This window comes from Akebia trifoliata, chromosome 6 (assembly GCF_017979445.1).
Source record: "Akebia trifoliata isolate Shusen 1 chromosome 6, ASM1797944v1, whole genome shotgun sequence".
Lineage (NCBI taxonomy): Eukaryota > Viridiplantae > Streptophyta > Magnoliopsida > Ranunculales > Lardizabalaceae > Akebia > Akebia trifoliata.
In genome coordinates, this window is record NC_141380.1 from 27,602,456 (window position 1) to 27,624,125 (window position 21,670).

General features: G+C 35.2%; 3 protein-coding genes across 11 annotated transcripts in view; 2 read left to right on the plus strand and 1 right to left on the minus strand.

Moving 5' to 3' along the window:
- Positions 1-177, minus strand: part of LOC147400598 (Ubiquitin carboxyl-terminal hydrolase family protein) — a 14,351-nt gene extending 14,174 nt beyond the window's left edge. For 3 of the 4 annotated variants that reach the window (XM_086446350.1, XM_086446349.1, XM_086446351.1), the window contains exon 1: positions 1-177. This exon is cut by the window's left edge and continues 156 nt beyond it. The gene's annotated coding sequence lies outside the window, so the exon portion shown is untranslated. The other variant, XR_015179449.1, reaches the window with a different exon arrangement.
- Positions 178-235: 58 nt separating this feature from the next.
- Positions 236-12,968, plus strand: LOC147400599 (alpha-L-arabinofuranosidase 1-like). Of its 6 annotated transcripts, none has more exons than XM_086446344.1 (11): positions 3,073-3,213; positions 5,069-5,275; positions 6,110-6,164; positions 6,261-6,472; positions 7,169-7,290; positions 7,410-7,557; positions 8,801-8,870; positions 10,189-10,334; positions 10,398-10,482; positions 10,592-10,644; positions 12,459-12,968. In XM_086446344.1, exons 2-8 carry the CDS (start codon positions 5,099-5,101, stop codon positions 10,254-10,256), a joined length of 852 nt encoding a protein of 283 aa, XP_086302470.1. In that variant the 5' UTR covers positions 3,073-3,213; positions 5,069-5,098; the 3' UTR covers positions 10,257-10,334; positions 10,398-10,482; positions 10,592-10,644; positions 12,459-12,968. The 6 variants fall into 6 exon arrangements, with proteins under 6 accessions (XP_086302468.1, XP_086302470.1, XP_086302473.1 ...); XM_086446347.1 differs by having other exon boundaries at positions 10,436-10,482; XM_086446345.1 differs by having other exon boundaries at positions 10,189-10,264; positions 10,356-10,482.
- LOC147400600 (alpha-L-arabinofuranosidase 1-like) lies at positions 11,436-15,089 on the plus strand. The gene is made up of 4 exons (XM_086444615.1): positions 11,436-11,585; positions 12,671-12,742; positions 12,828-12,931; positions 14,798-15,089. Exons 1-4 carry the CDS (start codon positions 11,436-11,438, stop codon positions 15,087-15,089), a joined length of 618 nt encoding a protein of 205 aa, XP_086300741.1.
- The last annotated feature ends 6,581 nt before the right edge of the window (positions 15,090-21,670 follow it).

A 21,670-nucleotide genomic window follows, 5' to 3' on the forward strand; every position in this document is an offset into this window, starting at 1 on the left:
TTATCGAATCTTAAATTCAAGGAATTCAAGGATTCCTCAGTGGACGCCATGGATAGAGAAAAAAACTCGCAGACCGTCGAGGATTTGGAGAGATTAAGATGGTTGAGTTAGGATTTGGATTTGATAGGGAAACGAGTTTCGAAGAAAGTCTCGCGGAGTTCCTCAACATGTCTGCCTCACGAGATAAAGATGGAAGAAGAGAGTGTAAATAATTGCACACAATTGGTGTGGCCTTAACAAAATTTGGTGTGGCAATAGCAACTCTCCCATTTAAAAAGGTTTTTTTTTTTTTACAATGGGAAGAAGGCAAGAGCACAAAAGCTTCTCTGTTTTTGGTGTGGCAATAGCAACTCTAAAATTAAAAGAGGGAAGTAGCGCCTCCTATTTACAAAAGGGGTTTTTTTTACAATGGGAGGAAGGCAAGAGCACAAAAGCTTCTCTGTTTTCTGGGGAAGCCATGCAAGGGACTCTCTCTTCTCTAAAACTAAAATGAGAAGCTTCAGTTTCAGGTATATTTCTCCACAAACACTCTACAACTTCTTCTTTCCCTCATCTTCTAACCCATATCGTTGGATTTTTTGAACTCTAATAATAATATCTGATTTATTTTAAAATCTGAGCAAATAAAGTATTTTAAGGTTCTCCACACTTACCCATTTGCCTCTTCTCACTGTTTAAAACTAAAATTGTTTTTTTTTTTTTGATTACTGTAGTTTTTTCTTCAATAGAACTGGTTTTATCTCATACCCATTGGACTGTCAACTATCTTGCAATTTTTTTTAAATATCAATCATGTGACCATCAACAATATTTAATACCAAGATCTGGGTTGTGCTTGGAATTGGTTGCTGATTGTATAATTAACCATTGGTGTTTTCTTTCAGCTTCTTTATTTGGTGATTTCTTGCTGTTCATGAGGGCTGCTTCATTATCAACCATTAATGGTTATGTTGGGTTACTGAAGGTAGTTTTTGGGAGAAAAACAACACTGGGTTACGTCCCATTCAGGAATTTAGCAATACCTCGTTCTCTGTTATTCGAGAACAAAGACTTTATTCCTGAGGATTCTGAGATTTTCTTGCCAGAGAATCTCGAATGGGTATCGACTGAATCCGTGGAACACAATGGTTTATATCTGAGTGGAAAGGAAATTAGTGATTTTTATTGCCGGGAATCCTCAATTTTTGAAAAGTTGACAAATGAGGAGGATGGGATGGAAAGAATAAAATTGGTTCTTGTGAACCGCGGGTGGGATTTGGGTATTAAAAATGGACAAACGATTGACCTTGATGAGTTGAATGTAATCCGGATTTTGAATGATTTGTTTGACGATAATTCAAATGCTGCACTTGCTTTCTACTTCTTCAGGTGGTGTGAATGCTACTCCGAGTTCAAGCATTCAATTTGTTCTATATGTACAATGATACATATTTTGGTCTCTGGGAACATGAATCATAGAGCTGTGGATCTTCTTCGGCATCTCACTAGAAATAAGGATGGAAGAGAAGAGTGGCATGGCTCGGTGTTTACTGTCCTCAAAGAAACCTCTAGGGATAGCAGGGTTTTGGAAACTGTATATAGTATGCTAGTTAGCTCTTATGTCAGGGAAAAAATGATAAGTACAGCTCTTAAATTAGTTGATCACATGAAGATGCACAACATCTTTCCCTCAATTGGAGTCTGTAATCGTCTTCTCAAGGCAATATTAGAGTCAAAAAAGATGGAATTGGCTTGGGAATTCTTGGGAGAAATGCATATCCGAGGGATGAGTAATGCTTGTATTATTAGTTTATTTATTCATGAGTACTGTGCCAAAGGTAGCCTTGCAACGGCTTGTAAGTTACTTGTCGAAATGCGGAATTACGGATATGAACCTGATGTTGTTTCATACACGATCGTGATTGATGCATTCTGCAAAATGGGTCTCCTAAAAGAGGCCACTTCAGTGTTATTTAAAATGGTTGACATAGGTATCTCTCCTGATGCAGTTTCGGTCACTGCAGTTGTTGATGGTTATTGTAAAACAAGAAGATTGGGGGAAGCAATAAATGTTTTGAAGATATCTGGTTTTTCCCTCAATATTTTTCTTTATAATAGCTTTATTTCTAAGCTATGCAAGGATGGTCACATGGTAGAAGCAATTGGTCTCTTTCATGAGATGTCTGAGTTGGGCATGCGTCCCGATTGTTTTTGTTACACAACTATTATTGGAGGATACTGTAAAGTTGGTAAATTAGATAGAGCCCTCAAGTATTTAGGAGAAATGCTGAAAAGGGGATTCAAACCGGCCATTACAACATACACGGTTCTGGTTGATAGCTATTGCAAGATTGGGGAGTTAAAAATGGCGGAATATTTGTTTGGGATGATTAAAGGAGAAGGTCTGAAACTCGATGTTGTTACATACAACACATTAATGGATGGTTATGGAAAAAAGGGCTATGTACACAAGACTTTTGAACTATTAGATATTATGAGACTTGATGATGTTTTACCGGATTCTACGACCTATAACATTATCATTCATGGCCTCGTTAATAGAGGTTTTGTGAAGGAGTCGAGAGTGATTTTAGAAGAACTCATTAGACGGGGGTTTTCCCCTAATGTATTAACATTCACTGATATCATAAGTGGGTTCTCTAAGGAGGGAAGCTTCGAAGAAGCATTTCTTATGTGGTCCCACATGAGTGAACATGGGACGAGACCTGATGTTGTTACGTGTAGTGCTCTTCTTAATGGGTATTGTAAGGCACATCGTATGGAAGAAGCCAATGTGCTATTTCGTAAGATGTTGGATGCTGGATTGGATCCGGACCTGATATTGTACAACACGCTGATAGATGGATTTTGCAGTCAAGGTGATGTATCTGATGCTTGCCACTTGGTAAGTATGATGGCTGAATGTGGAATCATTCCAAACGATATTACTTTTCGGGCCCTAGTCCGTGGTCTTGAGAAAAATCCGGTCGAGAATCCTTCAGAAAATGTGGCTATTAAGATGCAAAAAATATTACTGAAATATGGTATTGATGTTGATATATCTCAGTATATGTCTACATTATCTCAATCTTCAAGATTTACTTCACAGCCTTAGGCACTTGGGGTTGTAAAGTGGCTTAATTTCTACTTTCTTGCTGCTTGCTTGTTCTCTCTTTTGGGAACTAAGGGCTATGTTCTGTTTGGCCGAAGAAGGGATCTTGGAAATGAAGTGAGGTGATCTTTCTGTTTAACTTGAGTTTATGGTTTAGTTCTTTTATTCTATTTATTTTAATAATTTATTCTTGAAATGTTCTAAGATGGAGTTTGTTGCTTTACAACTTTTTGGAGTTATTTACTTGTCAAGACATGACTATAGTATCTTTAGGAGGCAAGTAGATATTCCTTCGATGCATACTTGACATGTTCTTGTGTGATGTTTTTGTTTTCTGCTGTACTCTTTAAATTTCATTCCATTTATACATCAGTAATTTATTAAAAAATGAGGAGCAAAGTGAAAAAGGATGACCTCTAGAGAAGAACTTCACTAGAAGGTCAACAAAAGAAAACTAAGTTAGAATTAATTACAAATCAAGCACTCACATCTAAACACAATTTTCAAATGACAATTTCTTACAAACTCAAAATGCGATGGATACTAAGCAATTCAGATACAAGAAGCATAACAAATGATCTATAAATGCTCTTGGGTGATGCCATCGGTATGCACTGAGCTTTGTGGGGTAAGAGTTTTGGAGGAAATGGCATGTGTGAAAAAACTCCTACAAAACTAGAAAGATATCCAAGCAAACAAAAGAGAGGCTACCCACATAAAGAGCGCTAGCAAACAGAGCACTGTTATTATTTCAGATGATCAATATTTGATGATATCTCATATGGATTTAATAGCTAGTTTCTGCTTCATATTTATTTGCTGCATAAGCAGAAGCAAGTAAGGTAAAAAGCAATTTTTCCTTCAATAGCTTCTCTCTCTCTTCCAACCAACAATCTCTCTCTCTCTCTGTAATGATACAAAGCCCTAGAAAAAGGGAACCGTTTGATCTTTTTTGGAGGTGAAATATCATCTCTTCAGCTCTGTAATCGAATCGTGTTCATGAATTTCATATATGGATCTCTTTGTTCTTGTAATTTAGCAATTTTTCTTTTTCTCATTTATCCAAATTCTTATAATTTTGATCACTTATGAAGAAAAAAAAAATAAATTCTGTTGTATTAAAATTATTAATTTGCAGATTGAAACTCTGTTTTTTTCTATTATTATGTTTAACTGTTTTATTGGACCAAATAGATTTTGATATATAAATTTGATCATGGAGAGGAGGAATTTTTTTTCTTTTCTGGGGTGCCATAATAAACCACTTCTCTGGAGGGGTGCACTTTTTCTTGCCATGTGGACAGAAATTTGATCTTCATGTATTGTACTTTTTTTCTTACAATTTGAAACATTGGACTTTTCATGTCTTTATATATATAAAAAAATCATTCCTTATTGCCACGTCAGAAAGGTTATATTGGCTAAAACTTGCCACGTGGATAGATGGTGAGGTGGCACAATCTGGACACCTTCGGAGTTTTCGATACATAAAATGGGCTAAATTCTTTAGTAATTTGGCTTACAATGCCATACAATATGTATCGATACATGTAGTTTAAAGTTTCATACCATTTCGAAATGTTTCGTCTAAGATATTTCAGTTTTGGCCGAAACAAGAACGAGACATAGTTGAGTTTTATGACTTCATCGCGTTTAAAGAAAATGGTTTTGTTATTTATTTAGTAGTAAGCTTGACATGGTTAAAAAAGTAGCATTTTATAGTGTAATTCAGAGTTAAAGATAATCTTCAATCTAAGTGCGACAGTTAGTCCATAAAGAAATAATATTTTATATTTCTCTATTTGGGTGTAACCAATTATCTGATCTTAAGTTATCTACTTTTGTTGTAACTTGTAACCAATTATATGATCATAAGTTGTTATATTTTTTGTTGTTGTTTCTGCATTGCACCCATCCTCACCTCCAACTGATTTGATGTAACTGACTTGGCTTGACTGTTTTATATTGTTTCATTAGTGTGTGAAGATTGGATGCTGTAAGGAAGCAATGGATTCTTGTCAGCCCCGTTTCAGTATTCTGTTTTGCACCATCTTTGGGCTGTGTGTCTTGTATCATTCTTTTGTTATTAGAGCAGATACAAACCAGACTGCTCACCTAATTGTAAATGCTTCTGAGGGATCAGACCGACCGATTCCTGAAACACTATTTGGCTTATTCTTTGAGGTGAATTGTTCACTTATAACTATTTCATTTATTCTGATTTGGGTTATATTTCTAATGCCATTGGTATTATGTCGTTGTCATCGTCTAAGGGAACACCTTTGACATACAAACCATTTTAGTTGTTGCTCTCATCTTCAGTTTGAGTTGGCTTTGTAGTTGTACATGAGGAAGCATATGTAACTCTTGCTACTTATTTCTTCTTCTCAAATTAATTTTCTTATGACCTGTATAGGCTAAAACTGCTGAAGGATACTGAATTTATTGTAGACTGGAATTTCATCGATCCACCTCAACAGGGATAGAGTAGGGGGATTCCTTCTCCCCTGACCGACCTGACTCTGTTTTAATTTTTTTTTTCTTTTTTTCTTTTTGTGTGTGTGTGTGTTTGTGGGCGTGTGTGTGTGTGTAGATGTGGGTGTGCATGCATATGTGGAGTTTGGGTTGCTATTACAAGGCTTAGATTAAAGCCAAGCCAACCTGGCCTACCTTTTTTCCAGGGCTGAGTTGGGTTCCTGACATGGGGGTGGGGATCAGAATTGGGCTGGCCCATCTGAATCCAACCTTTGAGTCAAAAAAACAAGTTCCATGTTGGAAGAAGGGCTCCTGTATTGTTTTATTTACTTTATTTTATGAAAAGTGCTAAAGGGCAAGACAATTCTTTTATCATTTATTTGCAACTGTTTTTCTATCGGATAGACTACTATTTACAATATTCGGCATTAGAGTTTCTAGATTTCAAAATTCATGATGTATATCCACCTCATATACTTTTCATTTTAATATGTTTTTTTGTGGGTTCTATTGAGTACACACTTTCTCTAATGCTTCCTGCAGGAGATCAACCATGCAGGTGCTGGTGGGATATGGGCAGAGCTTGTAAGCAACAGAGGTAAAAATTGCACTCTGAATGTCAATTTTTGGTCAGCTTCGGTCCATGTTATATTTAATCTTTTCCTTTGAGAGTCTCATGTAGTTTCCTTTCCAGGTTTTGAAGCTTTGGGCCCTAACATTCCCTCAAACATAGATCCTTGGTTTATAATTGGGGATGAATCATCTATAATCATATCAGCTGATCGTTCATCATGTTTCACTCGTAATAAGATTACACTCCGAATGGATGTAATTTGTGACACTAAAGGCTCTAATGTATGTCCAGCTGAAGGAATCAGAATTTATAATCCTTGGTATTGGGGCATGGTAAGGAGTCATTGATACGTTATTCTTTCAGAAAGTGATTTTGCTTTCCACCTTATTTTCTAGAAACATACATACCTTGTGAATGGAACTGTATTTGCTCTGATTCCTATATTTGCAACTGATATGCCTCTTGGCCTCCTATGGAACATTGTGTGATTCAAATGTAACTTTTGTGGAATGGGAATCTTCTACTACAATTTCAATCTTCATTATGCTCAAATTTTTAAGCAAAAAATCATGGAATTTGATTTTGTTGTTAATGTTCTATATAGGTGCTTAAATCATGATTATTTGGTGAACATGCTTCTTAGCTTCAGAATGCTTAGTTCTTTTTTATAAGTGAAACTTTTTAAAAACAAGAAAAGGATACAATTCAATAATAGCTTAACCATTGACACAGAAGCCCATTGATCTCAATGTTGATGGCAAGGACTTGTTCCTCCTTAGCCTTAAATACCCTTAAATTCCTTCTAAAACCAAAACCCCAAGAGAAGTCCTCATCTTCAAAAATCTGGAGATTCTTCAAGGGATAATCTTTCCTATTGGAGATGGTAAAAAAAAAAAGGCTGGGTGATCTTTACCGAGGCTTGAATTACAGCATTCTTAGTTCTTCATCTAATTTGCAAATAATTTTATTTTAATAATTGCTTATTGGATTTGTAGTAATTTTATTCTTGTGCTTTCAATATGTGACAGAATATTGAACAAGGAAAAATCTATAAAGTTGTGCTGTATGTTCGGTTGTTGGAATCAGTTAACATCGCAGTTTCATTGGCAAGCTCAAATGGATCACAAATTCTGGCTGCTACCAACATTATGTGAGCATCTCTTGTCTGTTTAAACAGTTACATAAATGGTGGTCGATGGTCCTTTGCCAGCCTAGTCTTTTTTGCTTACTTCACAATTCTTCTAAATTGTATATTTTGTTCTCTCTCAGTGATGCTGATGTTTCAAACTGGAAAAAAGTGGAGGTTCTGTTGGAAGCCAAAGGAACAAACTATAACTCAAGGCTTCAGTTGACAACAACTAAAAAGGGAGTGATTTGGTTTGATCAAGTGTCAGTCATGCCCTTGGAAACTTATAAGGTACATGTTCTTTCTGAGTTCCTATAGTTGTTCACATTCAACCTATTAATTCAGAACTGAATTAGTGTGATAGATATGGTCATTTTGTTTTCACATGAATAGTAACTCTATAACAGAAATTTGCGTAAGAACTTGACATCTTGAAAGAATGATACTACCTTCAATTTATAGTTCAATATATTTATATATTTTTATGAAATTTGATTTTGTAATACCAAACACTTAGTTGAAGTAGAGAGGTGAGGATTTGCTGACATACAAGAGTGGATCAAGTATGATCTAGGTAGTTTTTATTTTTATTCTCCTTGCACTAAGGAGTGATCGACATGCAAAGAATGACATGTTATCTAGGAAAGAGCCCAACCATACATAATAGGATAATAGTTACTAAGCTTTTGCATTAAGAGATGGAATAGGAATTAAAATAGAAAGTTCCCAAGCGTAAGACGGTGGAATCTAAAACGAGGACAATTAACAACTTTTAGAGAAAATTGAGATTTGCTCTGGTTTAGCATTAATGTAAGACAGTATTTTTTGGGTGGTGACCATTTCAGATGCTTTAAAGTTTAATCATTTTTAGCATGGGATCAAAACTCCGCTTTAACATATACACTTGTCAGAACGAAGGGTCGTTTCATAAGAATATTACTCCCAATAATTTTTGGTTTTGGAAGAGATATTCAAGTTGAAGATTCTAAAAAAGCGAGAGGAAGACACCAAGAGAGCGTGGATTGAGATAGTGAAAGTGGATATGACCATGCTTTCAATAATAGAAGACTTGGTTATGGGGTCTAGACATAGTAGGATGGAGAATCAAGATTCATTTAGTCGACCCCAAGGAGGAGATGATGATGAATAGTTCAATGTATTGGGTTTTGTAATTTGAAACAACATAGTCTAGTCCACCAACCATTCTATCTTGTACTAGTGTCTTTGGCCTTGGCATCAAAAGTTAGGAGTTCCACCTTAAATATTATTATCTCTCTTGACTATTACCAGTTGGTTAATAATTATTTCTTATTCATGTTTATATGAGTTTCACTACTAAAACTATTTTTTCTCTTTCAAATTTTATGCCCCTTTTATCGAGTTATGAAATTCAATTTTTAGGTTTTGATTCATTAACTACATTCTCAGTATATTTTAGGATCTCTCTGCTATTAAGAGAAATTCATATCTCACCTTCATGCACATCTAACTCATATTAACTAAGTTTTTTTTTCTGACACCTCTCATGGTACAGGGACATGGTTTCCGTAAAGAGCTTGTTGAGATGGTTGCAAATCTAAAACCTCGGTTTATCAGATTTCCAGGTATATACATTAAATGGGCTGTCAAGTTGACCATTTGTCTGCATGCACCATGAAAAGCTATGTTCGTTACTCAATTATATGAGCAATTTTGTTCAAATGTCCTTCATAGAAATAGTTGTGTAGGATCTTTTGTGCAATCCTAAGGTCAGTGTTAACCAACCAACTATCTGTTGGAGAGGGGGAGAACTATGAATATATGAGGGTCACGGAGCTTAACTGAAGTATGACACACCCGAGAGCGGAGGAAAATATACACTCAACACTCCCCCTCACCCATAAGGGTGGAAAGAATCGAACCAGTGACCTATACAAATCTATCACTCATACCATGTTAACCAACCAAGTACCAACTACTTCAAAAGACCGATTTGTTGGAAAGGGGGGGAACTATGAATATAAGAGGGTCACTGGATTAACTGAGGTATGACACACCCAAGAGCGAAGGAAAATATACACTCAACATTCCCCTCACCCATAAGTGTGGAAATAATTGAACCCGTGACCTATATGAACCTAGCACTCTTATACCATGTTAACCAACCATATACTCCAAAAGACCGATCCGTTGGAGAGGGGGAGAACTTTGAATATAAGAGGGTCACGGGGCTTAACTGGGGTATGACGCCCCCGAGAGTGGAGGAAAATATATACTCAACATTTGGTTGAGCAAGTTGACTGTTGAGCTTGTGTTCTTGCCTCACATCACTACTCATGCAACATTCAATCGTTACCAAACCATCATTGTACATCATTTGTTCTTCATTTGGTCTGCTCTTGAACTTTCTCAACTATCATGACACTGAATGTATCCCCATTCTCTAATTCTTCGTTTTTTTCCATTTTAATTTTGATAGCGATTTTCTTGCTACATCATCTATCAGAGCACTGACTTTTATCCCTAATAAGAGGGGTGCATATATGATTATTTGGAAATAGAGATGATTGAAGTTATGGTGAGAGTTTATATTTGCCACACCAGCATATGAGAAGAAACCTGAAACCTAAATTTCTCTATTCAATTATAGAAATCCAAATTCTAGTCTAAAACAGGTTAACCTATAAATTCTAAAATAAAACCAGTTTAAAAAAAAACTTTAGGTAGATCCAATTATGGCCTCCTCCCATCTAAAGATGAAGTTTTAGAAGACAAGTACTCTTATCATGCAATGATAGACGACCAAAAGAATGCCTTGATTTTCACCCCACACAGGCCTTATATTCAAAATTGCAATTTTTTCTTTCCTATCAAATCGACCAGCAGATGAGATATGGGACGTTCTCCGCTAATTGTTGAAAACTGCTTTACTTGATGTATCAGGTGGCTGCTTCGTTGAAGGTGAATGGTTAAGAAATGCATTTCGTTGGAAAGAAACAATTGGTCCATGAGAGGAGAGGTCAGGACACTTTGGCGATGTTTGGATGTATTAGACTGATGATGGACTTGGATACTTTGAGTTTCTTCAAGTAGGTAATTCTTGAAAGCAGTTTTTCGTATAGGAGGAGTTTTCACTAATACAGAACTTTTAGAGGTGCCGGTTAAGTGATTATTACCATCTTGAGTAAAGCTAGCGGAGGACCTTGGATCATTTCCCAGTATGGGTATTCAATAATGGTACTTCTCATTTATTTACATAATTAATGGGTTTAGACAAAAAAAAAAAAAAATTTGGTTCTTTATCTTTTGTTTTTTATACTTAGTTTATTCTTTCTTTGTTTGACAGGAATTAGTCATAATGACCAAGTTTCTACTTCAAGCGTCTTACCTTTTCTACAGGTATATTTCTTAACTTTTTTGTCTCTGGTTTACATGTCTAGCTAGTAAAGTTTGATCAAATTGATAAATAAAAAAACAATGTTCCCAAGTTTTAGGTATTCGGATACCAATAATGCAAAAGAGGTGGATTTACTCATGCTTGTGATAAATGTCAAGGAAACTCAATATGCTCTAAAATCATACAATGTGCACCAACAACCAAGCTTGTAAAGCATCCAAATATAAATTTCAGATGATCAATATTTGATGATATCTCTTATGGATTTAATAGCTAGTTTGTGCTTCATATTTATTTGCTGCATTTTGGTGGTTCTCCATAAAATTATGTTTTCCAACAATGATTGAGAGCAATTTTGTAAAGTCTCCATAAGAGCTCGCACCCAGCCTGGCATGGCATGTCACACGTGTGGCACTCTGACAAACCAATACCTCTCCTTAGGAGGTTTACGAGAATTGTCAAATATTGACATACATTTATCACTCAAACCTTGTTCCCTATCTGATGTGGGACTGAAATTTCCTCAAAAGTAAAACATGAAGAACATGTCGAGTTTGGCTACTTAGATTTTTATTTTTTTTTTAAAAGATCCACTTTATACAGGAATTTTAAGTCTCCACTCTCAACTACTGGGACCAACAAAGAAATTCCGAAATGTGGCCCCACAACCAACCAAAAATGGGTCAAAAAGTTCCAAATAAAGGCAAAAGAATCCATAAAATTTAAAAGTATTAAAATTAGTTACAACAAACTTGAGACATTTCACACACATTGTTCACTTTTGTCATCTTTAATGCAAGAAGTTCTTGAGAGCGTAGAATTTGCTAGTGCTGATCCTGATTCAACTTGGGGTTCTGTTCAAGCAGCAATGGGACACCCAGAACCTTTTGACTTGAGATATGTGGCACTTGGGAATGAGGATTGTGGGAAAAAAACTACCGTGGTATGCATAGTTTTGCCATTCACACCTTTGGGTTTCTTACTTCCTTTTTTTTATGCAGACTAGATGATTGAGATTCTAATGAGACATAAAGCATTTATGACAATTTGCTACATAGGGGCTAAAATTATTTATTATCGTTTCCAGCTGAATTAAAAATGTTGATTTATTAAGAGGACATGATGACAGAAAATAGGTCATTAACATCATCCATGCCTTATGCCAATTCCCAACTATTATCATGAATTACAAATAACAATCAAATCCACGTGAAGAGATATGTCGCAAGTTTTATGCAGGATGCCCTCTTGATGTTAATGAAACCCTCATCTTTCATTCGGTCGTTGGACCAGCAATGCAAACTTAAAGTTCAACAATGGCAAAGTTCATTATTTGTGGGATTTGCTGACAATTTTCAACAGAATTATTTGTTGATCATGAAAGACCATAATATTATAGCTAAACAAAATTTCTGACATCCCCATCCTTGTTAACTCAGTTGGCACTCATGGCTGAATTTCCTCTCTATTGCCGAATCAATATTTTCTTCTCTAAAATTACCTAAAATATAGTTTCATATGTTAGTGTTTGAACTGGTTGTAACGCTTAATTCATGCATAATATTACTAAAATAATTAGACTTCTTTCTTGATTTCTGCATATTTATCGAATTGGCCTTGATTTTTTATGCCAAGTTATTCGCCAATGTTAATCACTAAGATTGATAGATATATTTCATTCCGATATGTAGTTTCTGAATTATAATTGGCTTTTCTATTTTTGTTTTGTTTTGTTTTGTTTTGGAGCAAAGATTTTAACTAGTTTTCATCCCTGTAAATAATTTGAGAACTTACTCTTATCTTCTCTTTTGACCAGGAAATTACCTCAAGTTCTATAATGCTTTAAAACAAGCATACCCGGATATCAAAATAATCTCAAATTGTGATGGGTCTTCTCACCCATTGGATCATCTCGTCGATCTATATGATTACCATGTAAGAAATAGGAACATTAACACCAACACCTCTTGTATGCAAGTAAAGGGGTCATGTGGCCATAACATTGTCTAACTCTTTAATTACCTGTAGATTTACACATCTGCTAAGAACTTGTTTTCTATGACTCATCAATTTGATCATACATCACGTACTGGTCCAAAGGTATGATTCCGTTGGTCTTTTTAGACTTAAAATTTGGCTCTATATTAATGGTTACAAATTATCCTTCCACTTCATACATTTCTAGGCTTTTGTGAGTGAGTATGCTGTACCGGGAAATGATGCTGGCACCAGAAATCTTTTAGCAGCGCTAGCAGAAGTTGGGTTACTTATTGGGCCGGAAAGGAATAGGTTTGCTTACTCCCACATTAGAAAACATACGATCTGAATTCGCTTCTGACATGCATCCGAAATCCTTGAATTTAAGAATATGCATTCCCAGTTGTGCAATGAACAGAGTGATGGAAAAAGAGAAACTTTGTACGGGAAAGGAGAAAAATGAAAATGGAAAAGGAAAAAATCAAATGTTGGCCCAAAGACTTCATTTTTGAGACATTGTTATGTACACCAATATTACGGAAACATTTCTTATGTTAACCAACCAACTATTCCAAAAGACCAATCTGTTGGAGAGGGAGAGAACTATGAATATAAGAGGGTCACAGGGATTAACGGAGGTATGTACGACACACCCGAGAGTAGAGGAAAATATACACTCAACACTCCCCCTCACTCATAAGGGTGGAAAGAATCGAACTTGTGACCTATACGAACCTAGCTTTCTAATACCATGTTAACCAACCAACTACTCCAAAAGACCAATCAGTTAGAGAGGGGGAGAACTATGAATATAAGAGGGCCATGAGTATTAACTGGGGTAGGACACACCCAAGAGTGGAGGAAAATCTACCGCTAACCAACCAACTACTCCAAAAGACAGATCTGTTGGAGAGGAGAATTATGAATATGTGAGGGTCACGGGGATTAACTGTGGTATGATGCACCCGAGAGCAGAGGAAAATATACACTCAACAGTTTGTGGGACAAATCTTAGACTATTTTTCAATATATTTCTTTGGTTATTTTTATATAATCTTTTCCAATATCAATTTGTTTATCTAGAATAGTTTGATATGGTTTGAATTAATATTTCCATAATAGTATATCCTTCACTATTGTCATAAAACACCATGTACGTGTCGGAATTTTTGTTTTTCCAATGTCACCATGTGTGACACCGCATGTCCATGCATGACATCGATTCACTTATTCATGTCTAACATAAAGTGAATTCAACATATGCCATGTGAATGCTTTTCTTAGCATTCCAAAAAGTTGGGTATTTATTGTTTCTCAACCATTAGTTTATGCCTATGTTATTCAATATCTCATCTCAAATTTCATAATTCCTATTAAATTGAATATATTGATTTTCCAACTGTTATGTCAAAGAGAAGAACTCATTACCTGACAACAAAACTTGAACTTTCTATTAATGAGCCACCACATTGATGTTTGTGCAAAAAATTCACTAATTAAATGATCCTAATCAGAGCTTGCTTCAAATTGTCAGTAATAATGGGTAACATTTCGTAGTTTTGTATATCGGTTGAAATTTTGGAGCTTTAAAAATGTGTCTTCGACAATTTTGAAGAGAAAGGCCTCCATTCTTCGGAGCCTATTCACTGCTATATTTTTCATAATAATTTCGCTCAGTTCACTTGTGCAAAGTTGGTATTTAAGAGAGATTCTATTACTACACCAACTGTTGCTAACGCCAGCCCAATTCATTTGTAAATCGCCAAAGAATTAGTCATATCTTGGGGTGGCGTTAGCAAAAGTTGGTGTGGCAGTAGAAGTTCTCGTATTTAACCATACATAAAGAAGTTCATATGTTTTCAGTTTGAAACTTGTAAGCTTCAGATTAGCCACTGAAATTATTTGTCTTCATAGATCTCTGATTTAGCTATGGACCTTTGGTTTCTGGTTACTGACAAGTGGTTGCATTTTCTCTTCTAATACAGCGATATAGTTGAGATGGCCAGCTATTCACCGCTTTTTGTGAATGTCAATGATCGGCGGCATATTTCTCTCATTTTTCTCTAAGAACTATGAATTTATTATACCTTTTTGTCGAAATAAAAATAAAAATTAGCAGCTCTTAGCATTAATTTTATTTTATTTTATTCTAAAGTTGGTAAACATTTGATGATCAAGGTGGAACCTGGATGCAATTGTCTTCAATTCGTGGCCACAATATGGAACTCCAAGTTACTGGGTGCAACAATTTTTCACGGAATCAAGTGGGGCAACTGTTCTGAATACCACCCTTCAATCAAACACCTCGACTTCTCTGACAGCCTCTGCAATTAGTTGGCAAAACCCAGATGACAACAATGACTATATAAGAATAAAGGTCTTGAAACTTTCTCAAGTCTCAAACATCAATATCTTTAAGAACCGTGATAAAATGACAAACCAATGTGGCATACTCTATCGACTCTCGTGACATAACATGTGCTAGAACTGTAGATCTTTACTACTCGGGATACACATTCACAATCCCCATAAATATGTGCAGTTGTGTATCCCGAGGAGTAAAGATCTATCTTTCTAACACATGTCACATCAGGGAGTCAATTGAGTATGCCACGTGGGGGAGCCATATCATCACTACTATCTTTGAACTTCCAGTAATGCTTATTGAAATTATATTTCACTTTTACATTGCCCCTTTACTAGTCTTGTCCATGACTTTCAGTATATGCAGAAATAAATTATATTTTATACATTCAACGAGTTCACTATATGTTTTTTTTTCATTTGATGAAAAGTATATTTTACTTTTTTAAGTTCTAGCAAAATGAGACTTAATTTCTGTTGATGTTATGGAAAACTCAATATTTTGTTGAAATATTAAATGATATATATATATATATATATATATATATATATATATATAGGGTCCCGTTCACCACCTTACGCTTTACCAAACGTGTTTTGTCCTACATGGGCTAGAAATTTTGGAATAGGCTGATTTTTGGTGAGCATGATCTCTATGGTGAGGAGATCATCCTCACCAAAAATCAGCCCATTCCAAAACTTCTAACCCCATAAGAAATGGTTTACTAAAAATGGACTGTCCACGATTTTTCAACTTGTAAACATGGGGCTAGAAATTTCAGAATGGGCTGATTTTTGGTGAGGAGGATCTTCTAATCGTACAGATCATCCTCATCAAAAATCAGCCCATTCCAAAACTTCTAACCCATGTAGGACAAAACACATTTGGTAAAGTGTAGGGTGTTGAACATTTCCCATATATATATATATTTGATAACCGAGTACCCCTGTAGACAGTGGACCAGGCCTGTATCTGGACTTTGCCCAGTCCATAGACCATGGTCTTGTCCAAGGACTAGTCCCGGGGCACGTGCAACACCAGCACATCATATTAAATGATTTATACCCCTTGGAGGCTACATTTTATCTATTCTACCAAATCCATGTTTGAATGGATACTTATGCATGTACACCTCATTGATTAGAAAGGTTGTTTTTTTAAAAGAGTCTCTATTTTGTTAAGAAATCGCTGCCCTTATATATGTTAGATTTTCTTTTAATAGAAGTATTTATTTATTTATACAAAAAAGAGAATATAAATGGTGACACAAACACTGGAATACCATTAACAGAATTCAAATATATAAAAGAGATGGTCTACTGAGTCATATTAAAGATGGTTGCCGAGTTGCTCCATTAGTTTTCCAATTAGAACTTAGAATATTACTTGTTCATTATTCTCTAAAAAACACAATTTTGGTAACTACTTAAATTTCTCTTGTGCCTTCCCTCTCTCATCTATTGGTGTTGGATATGGTTTTTGAGGGTCTGTTTTCATCGGTGTGGTTGAAATTGCAGATTGTCAACTTTGGGAACAACCCTGTAAGTCTTACGATCTCTATTGATTGATTTGCGCCAAACATCATAGGTTTGTCTGGGTCAACAAAAACCACACTTTCATCTAATAATTTGATGGATGAACTCATTCAAGGAGCCAAATAAGGTATGTGATCATGTTCTTCTCCCCTTCTTTTGTAAATGGGTTTTGTTAACATGTGCCCTAAGGGCACATGTTAAGGTGCATTAAATACACCTTGAAAATAAGCATTTGAGAGTATTTCTGGTATAAAAAAAAAAATCTTTTGAGGTAATTTTTTGTAGGAAATTCAATTTCCAAGTGTATTTAATGCACCTAAACATAGGCCCTATGGGCACAAGTTAATAAAACCCTTTGTAAATAATAGGTACTTTTGCATGTTCAAAGGTGCCAACTTAGCAAAGTTTGTAAAGGTTTATGGAGGGTTGATCCCACGACCTAGGTTCAATTCCTGTTGAACCCATCTTCACCTCGACTGGCCATTAAAACCCCTTAACTGCCTATAATTTTTTTTGTTTTTGTACTTTTGCATTTTTATTATATACATGGATAAATCCGTGTGTTCGTTACAAAGCCAAAGTAATTGTATCAAGCCCCACTTGTATGCTAATATGTGTATGTTTCTTTATTTGATTCATTAACAATGAAAAAATAGTTTTTTGCTTCTTGTATTCTTCTATTTAGATATTGTTTGTTTCTTAAGTTTATTATGATCCTAAATAGCTTTGAAAAAAAAAAAATGAAATAACAGAGAAATGCAATACAAAATCTGCATTTGTGAGTTGTGACAATATTCTAGGAGAGATGCTATTGGCACCCCAACTTGAAATCCAAATGTGTTGAGTTGAGTCAGATGAGTTTTGAGTTGGCTCTAACTCGTCGAGTTTTAAAATCATTATATTACTTATTAGATGGGGCTATATGTCAATGTGATATGAAATATTTAGTTTATTAATTACTTGTTTTATTTTATGTTTTATGCAGGTGGTGCCTATTCAAACTCCATTTGAAAATTCAGGAAAAGACATGGATGTCGTACTCACGCCACATTCCTTCACCTCATTTGATTTGTTGAGAAAATCAAATAATATCCAAATTATGGGTATGGGTGATGTTTTTCAGAATATAAATCTTCTGTTTAAATAAATAAGAAAATAAATATTTAAATTATCATTCTGAAAGTATTAAAAATGGCTGGATAGCCTATTTATTTAATTCCATATTGCAATCTCTCTCTCTCTCTCTCTCTCTCCAATTTGTGGAGTTGAAATATTTTACAGAAGGAAACTAAAGCCATGCAGAGCTATGCATGTTTTTGGTTTTATGGAGTCGTGATGAATGCAACCATGCGGTTGGGTACGCAGCTGACATGGCAAGGGCACAGAACCATAGATTTTTTTCACCGGGATACACAACAAAAAGATGTCTGGTTATGTGCCTTTGCCACATCAGCCTCGTACCTAAACCATGTGCTTTCATCATTATTTATTTATTTATTTATTTTTAAACTGACTAAAAAAATACTCAACTGGTGCGGCATGTGTACAGAACCATAGATTTTTTCATTGAGATACATAAGGAAAAATTATATGGGTCTAAGCACTTTCAACGAGTATATTTGAGTTTTTTATTATTAAGTTTATCATTAATTTTTTTTTTTTTTAAATTTTTAGAACTCGACTCTTAACGCACAAGTCCATCAAGACGACTAGATGAGTTCCATAAAAAATAAAAATATTAAATTTATAAATATTTAGAGAAAAATAATAATTTTTGAAATTTTAAAATAAATAAAATATTCAGTGGTTGCACAAAAATTACACATGTAGCCAACTAAGTAGGTCTAGTTTCTGAATCAGACTTGGTGCATTTTCAATCTGACTCAGCTCAGTAAACAAGTTGACCCAATAAGTTGGTTTCATTTAATTTTGAGACCGAGTCACCTCAATATCCAATTGAGTCTATTCAGTTGAGTTTTGAACATGGTTTCGAAACACGTCCAAGACTGAGATGTATTGCCCGAGTCATCTCGGTACTAGGCATGGACGAAACGGACGGACAAGTCAATTTTTCGGACAAGATTGGGTTTGTGCAGTGTTGTTAGGCCTGATTATTACCTCATTCATGTATTGGAAAAACATTGGCTCGGCCACTTGGTCGGATGGATCGACCCGTAAATAGGCCCAAATATTTGCAGGCTAGACATGGTTTAGACAATGGTGAATTTTTATTTGACCGGCCTGGTCAATTAATCAGGTTTGGGCTAAGAATTTGAGGCCCTATTAGTGTTGGCCCATTGATGAGATCTTCCAAATATATTATGGCAGCTGAGGTGGTAGACTTAGATTGGTCCTTGAATATTTTTTAACGTTGGGCGTAACTACTCACATGCGGAACTGTTAAGAGAATCTATTAACATGTTTTGGAAAGAGAGATTCTATTGCCACACCAACTTTTGCTAACGCCATCCCATTTAATTTGTAAATCACCAAAAAAATTAGCTTACACCTGGGGATGGCATTAGTAAGAGATGGTGTGGCAATAGAAATTCTCTTATTAAAGGGTAGATTATTACACATTCACCCCTTGTGTTATGGCATAATTCTCTGATGACCCCTAAGGTTTTGACAATTGCATTTTTTTTTTTTTTAAACTTGTTTTAGGTTTTTTAATTTGTTATTTTTCAATTAAATAAAAATATTATTGTGAAAAAATGGGTTGAAGACTGTTTTTATCATTTTAACACCGTCAGTGAAAGGGGAGGTAAATGCAATTATCAAAATGTAAGGAGGTCAACATGGAATTATGCCAAACTACGGGGTCAGAGTGTAATTTACCCTTTAATGAATTTCAAAAGATTGGTGTTTTGTAAGTAAAAGTTGAAGCGCCAATATAATCCTTCCTTTCTATTCTCTAATTTTTACTGGAGGGAGATTTTCGTAATTTGTACTTCAATGTGATTCATTGAATCTCTATAAAGTATAAATCTTGCCAGCAAGCCAATAAAAGAAGGAAGATGTACTACCATGCTCATACCGTTGGATTGTCTTCGAATTTCAAATGGAAATCTCGAGGACCACAAGCAGGCTGGAACTAGGTACCATAGCTACTAGGGATGATTAGAAGCATGATTTTAAAACTCGTTTTGACAACTCATCTCGTCCATAAACAAGATCGAGTCGTCTGATTTATTCGAGTCATCTCATTCAACAATGAACACCCTCGATCTTATTTATGAAACAAATCAAGTTTCACATGACTTGTTAACCCGTCTCATTGGTGGATGATACTGAGAGTTCGAGACGAATCGGACAAGTCGTCTCAGTCATGGACGAGATTTAAAAACATGATTTGAAGTTGCAAGATCCCCCATCAATGGTACATGGGTCCCATAGTGTTCATAATCCATGGAACATTTTCTAGACATGATTCACTATCACCAGCCTTGATCTTACAAGGACCAACTTTGTGAGATTGTCTTCTTTCGAGGTATCAATGGATCGGATTAGACCCGAAATATGATTAGTTTCGTTCCAAAAACTTAGGATTCGGATTAAGAAATTGGTGATCTGATAAAGACCCAATCCAACAAGAACCGGACTAATTCAATAAAAATTGGATTGGATCCTTTTCGAATCGGGTATTTTTAACATATAACAATATTACGATCCAACAATGATCAGATCGGATCAAAATCATTTGACATAATAAAAAAATATGTAAAAAATTACACATTTTGTCGGATTAGGGCCGATCGAACTAGGGTATAGTTTATTCTTATTGAAATCCAAATATCAAATTAGAATGAATTGTATTTCAAGTATAATATGATCCATTGACAGCCTTAACCCAATCATTTGTACTTGATCCAGCTCAATGTTGTTGTAGTTGGATGTCTGATTAGATTGCTAGGTTTGTATATCCGTACAAATGGATAAGATGTTATTAGAATCGAAGTCACCCACCACAAACCAAAACAATACTACACACCAAAACAAACTAAAGCAAGAACACAACCAACACCAATAATTGTAGATAGGCCAATTGATTTTGATGGGCTTTTGGGGACCACACACCAACAACAATAATATTAGCAAGGGGAATGATTAGTTGCACACCACTAGTAGTTGGTTGCACACCAATCTTAAAAAAATAATCTTATTTTTTATAAAATCTAATTTAACCTATTAATTGCACTTCATTATTGGTATCGTGACTTTGTCTTCTTTGTTTGTTTAAATTGTAAGTATGCTTTATTGAACCAACAACTTTTATGTGAGCATGGTTGAAGAAGTACGAAAAAGAAAAAAACAAAGGAGTGCAAATTTTTTTATTTTTATTATGAGTGCAATCATCCAAATGGAGTGCAAAGGGGAAATTTTAAGTTATGGAGTGCAATTAGTAGTAGGTGGTGTGCAACGAATCGATCTATAATTGAATAGGCCCATAGTCTCAAGGATCGCCCTGTCTCAAACCCTTCGACCTCCTAAAAAATCCAACTAGACTGTCTTAACTAAGATGAAAAATGATATCGTAGTAATACATTTCATGATCCATCCTATTCATCTCTTACCAAATCTCATCCTACCCATCATATACTCCAAGAAGTCCCAACTTACATGGTCACAAGTTTTTTGTAAATCTATCTTACCCATCAACCTCAGCTTCTTATCCTTAATCATCAAGTCTAGACATTCGTTCGCAACCAACACCCCATCTAGAATTTGTCTCCCCATAACAAAAGTTCATTGTTCTAAATCAATAATATTTTTCAACACTTTATTTAACCTAGAAGCCAACACTTTCAATATGATTTTGTACACCGAACTAACTAAACTAATAGGTCTAAATTCCCTAAGGTTGCCAATCCCTACTCTTTTAGAAATCAAAGCCACAAAAATTTTATTTAATCCATAATCCAAACAATTTATCTCTTGAAGCTCCTTAACCACCTCCATAAAATCTTTCAAGACAATGTCCCAATAGTATTTGAAAAAATCCATGATAAACCTATCCAATCCAGAAACCTTATCCCCACTCATGGAGAAAACTATAACTCTTCACTTCTTTTACCTATATTGGTTTTTCCAACCAATGTTTTTTCCCTTGGGACAAGGTGTTGAATTCCAAATTATCGGAGAGGGGCCTTA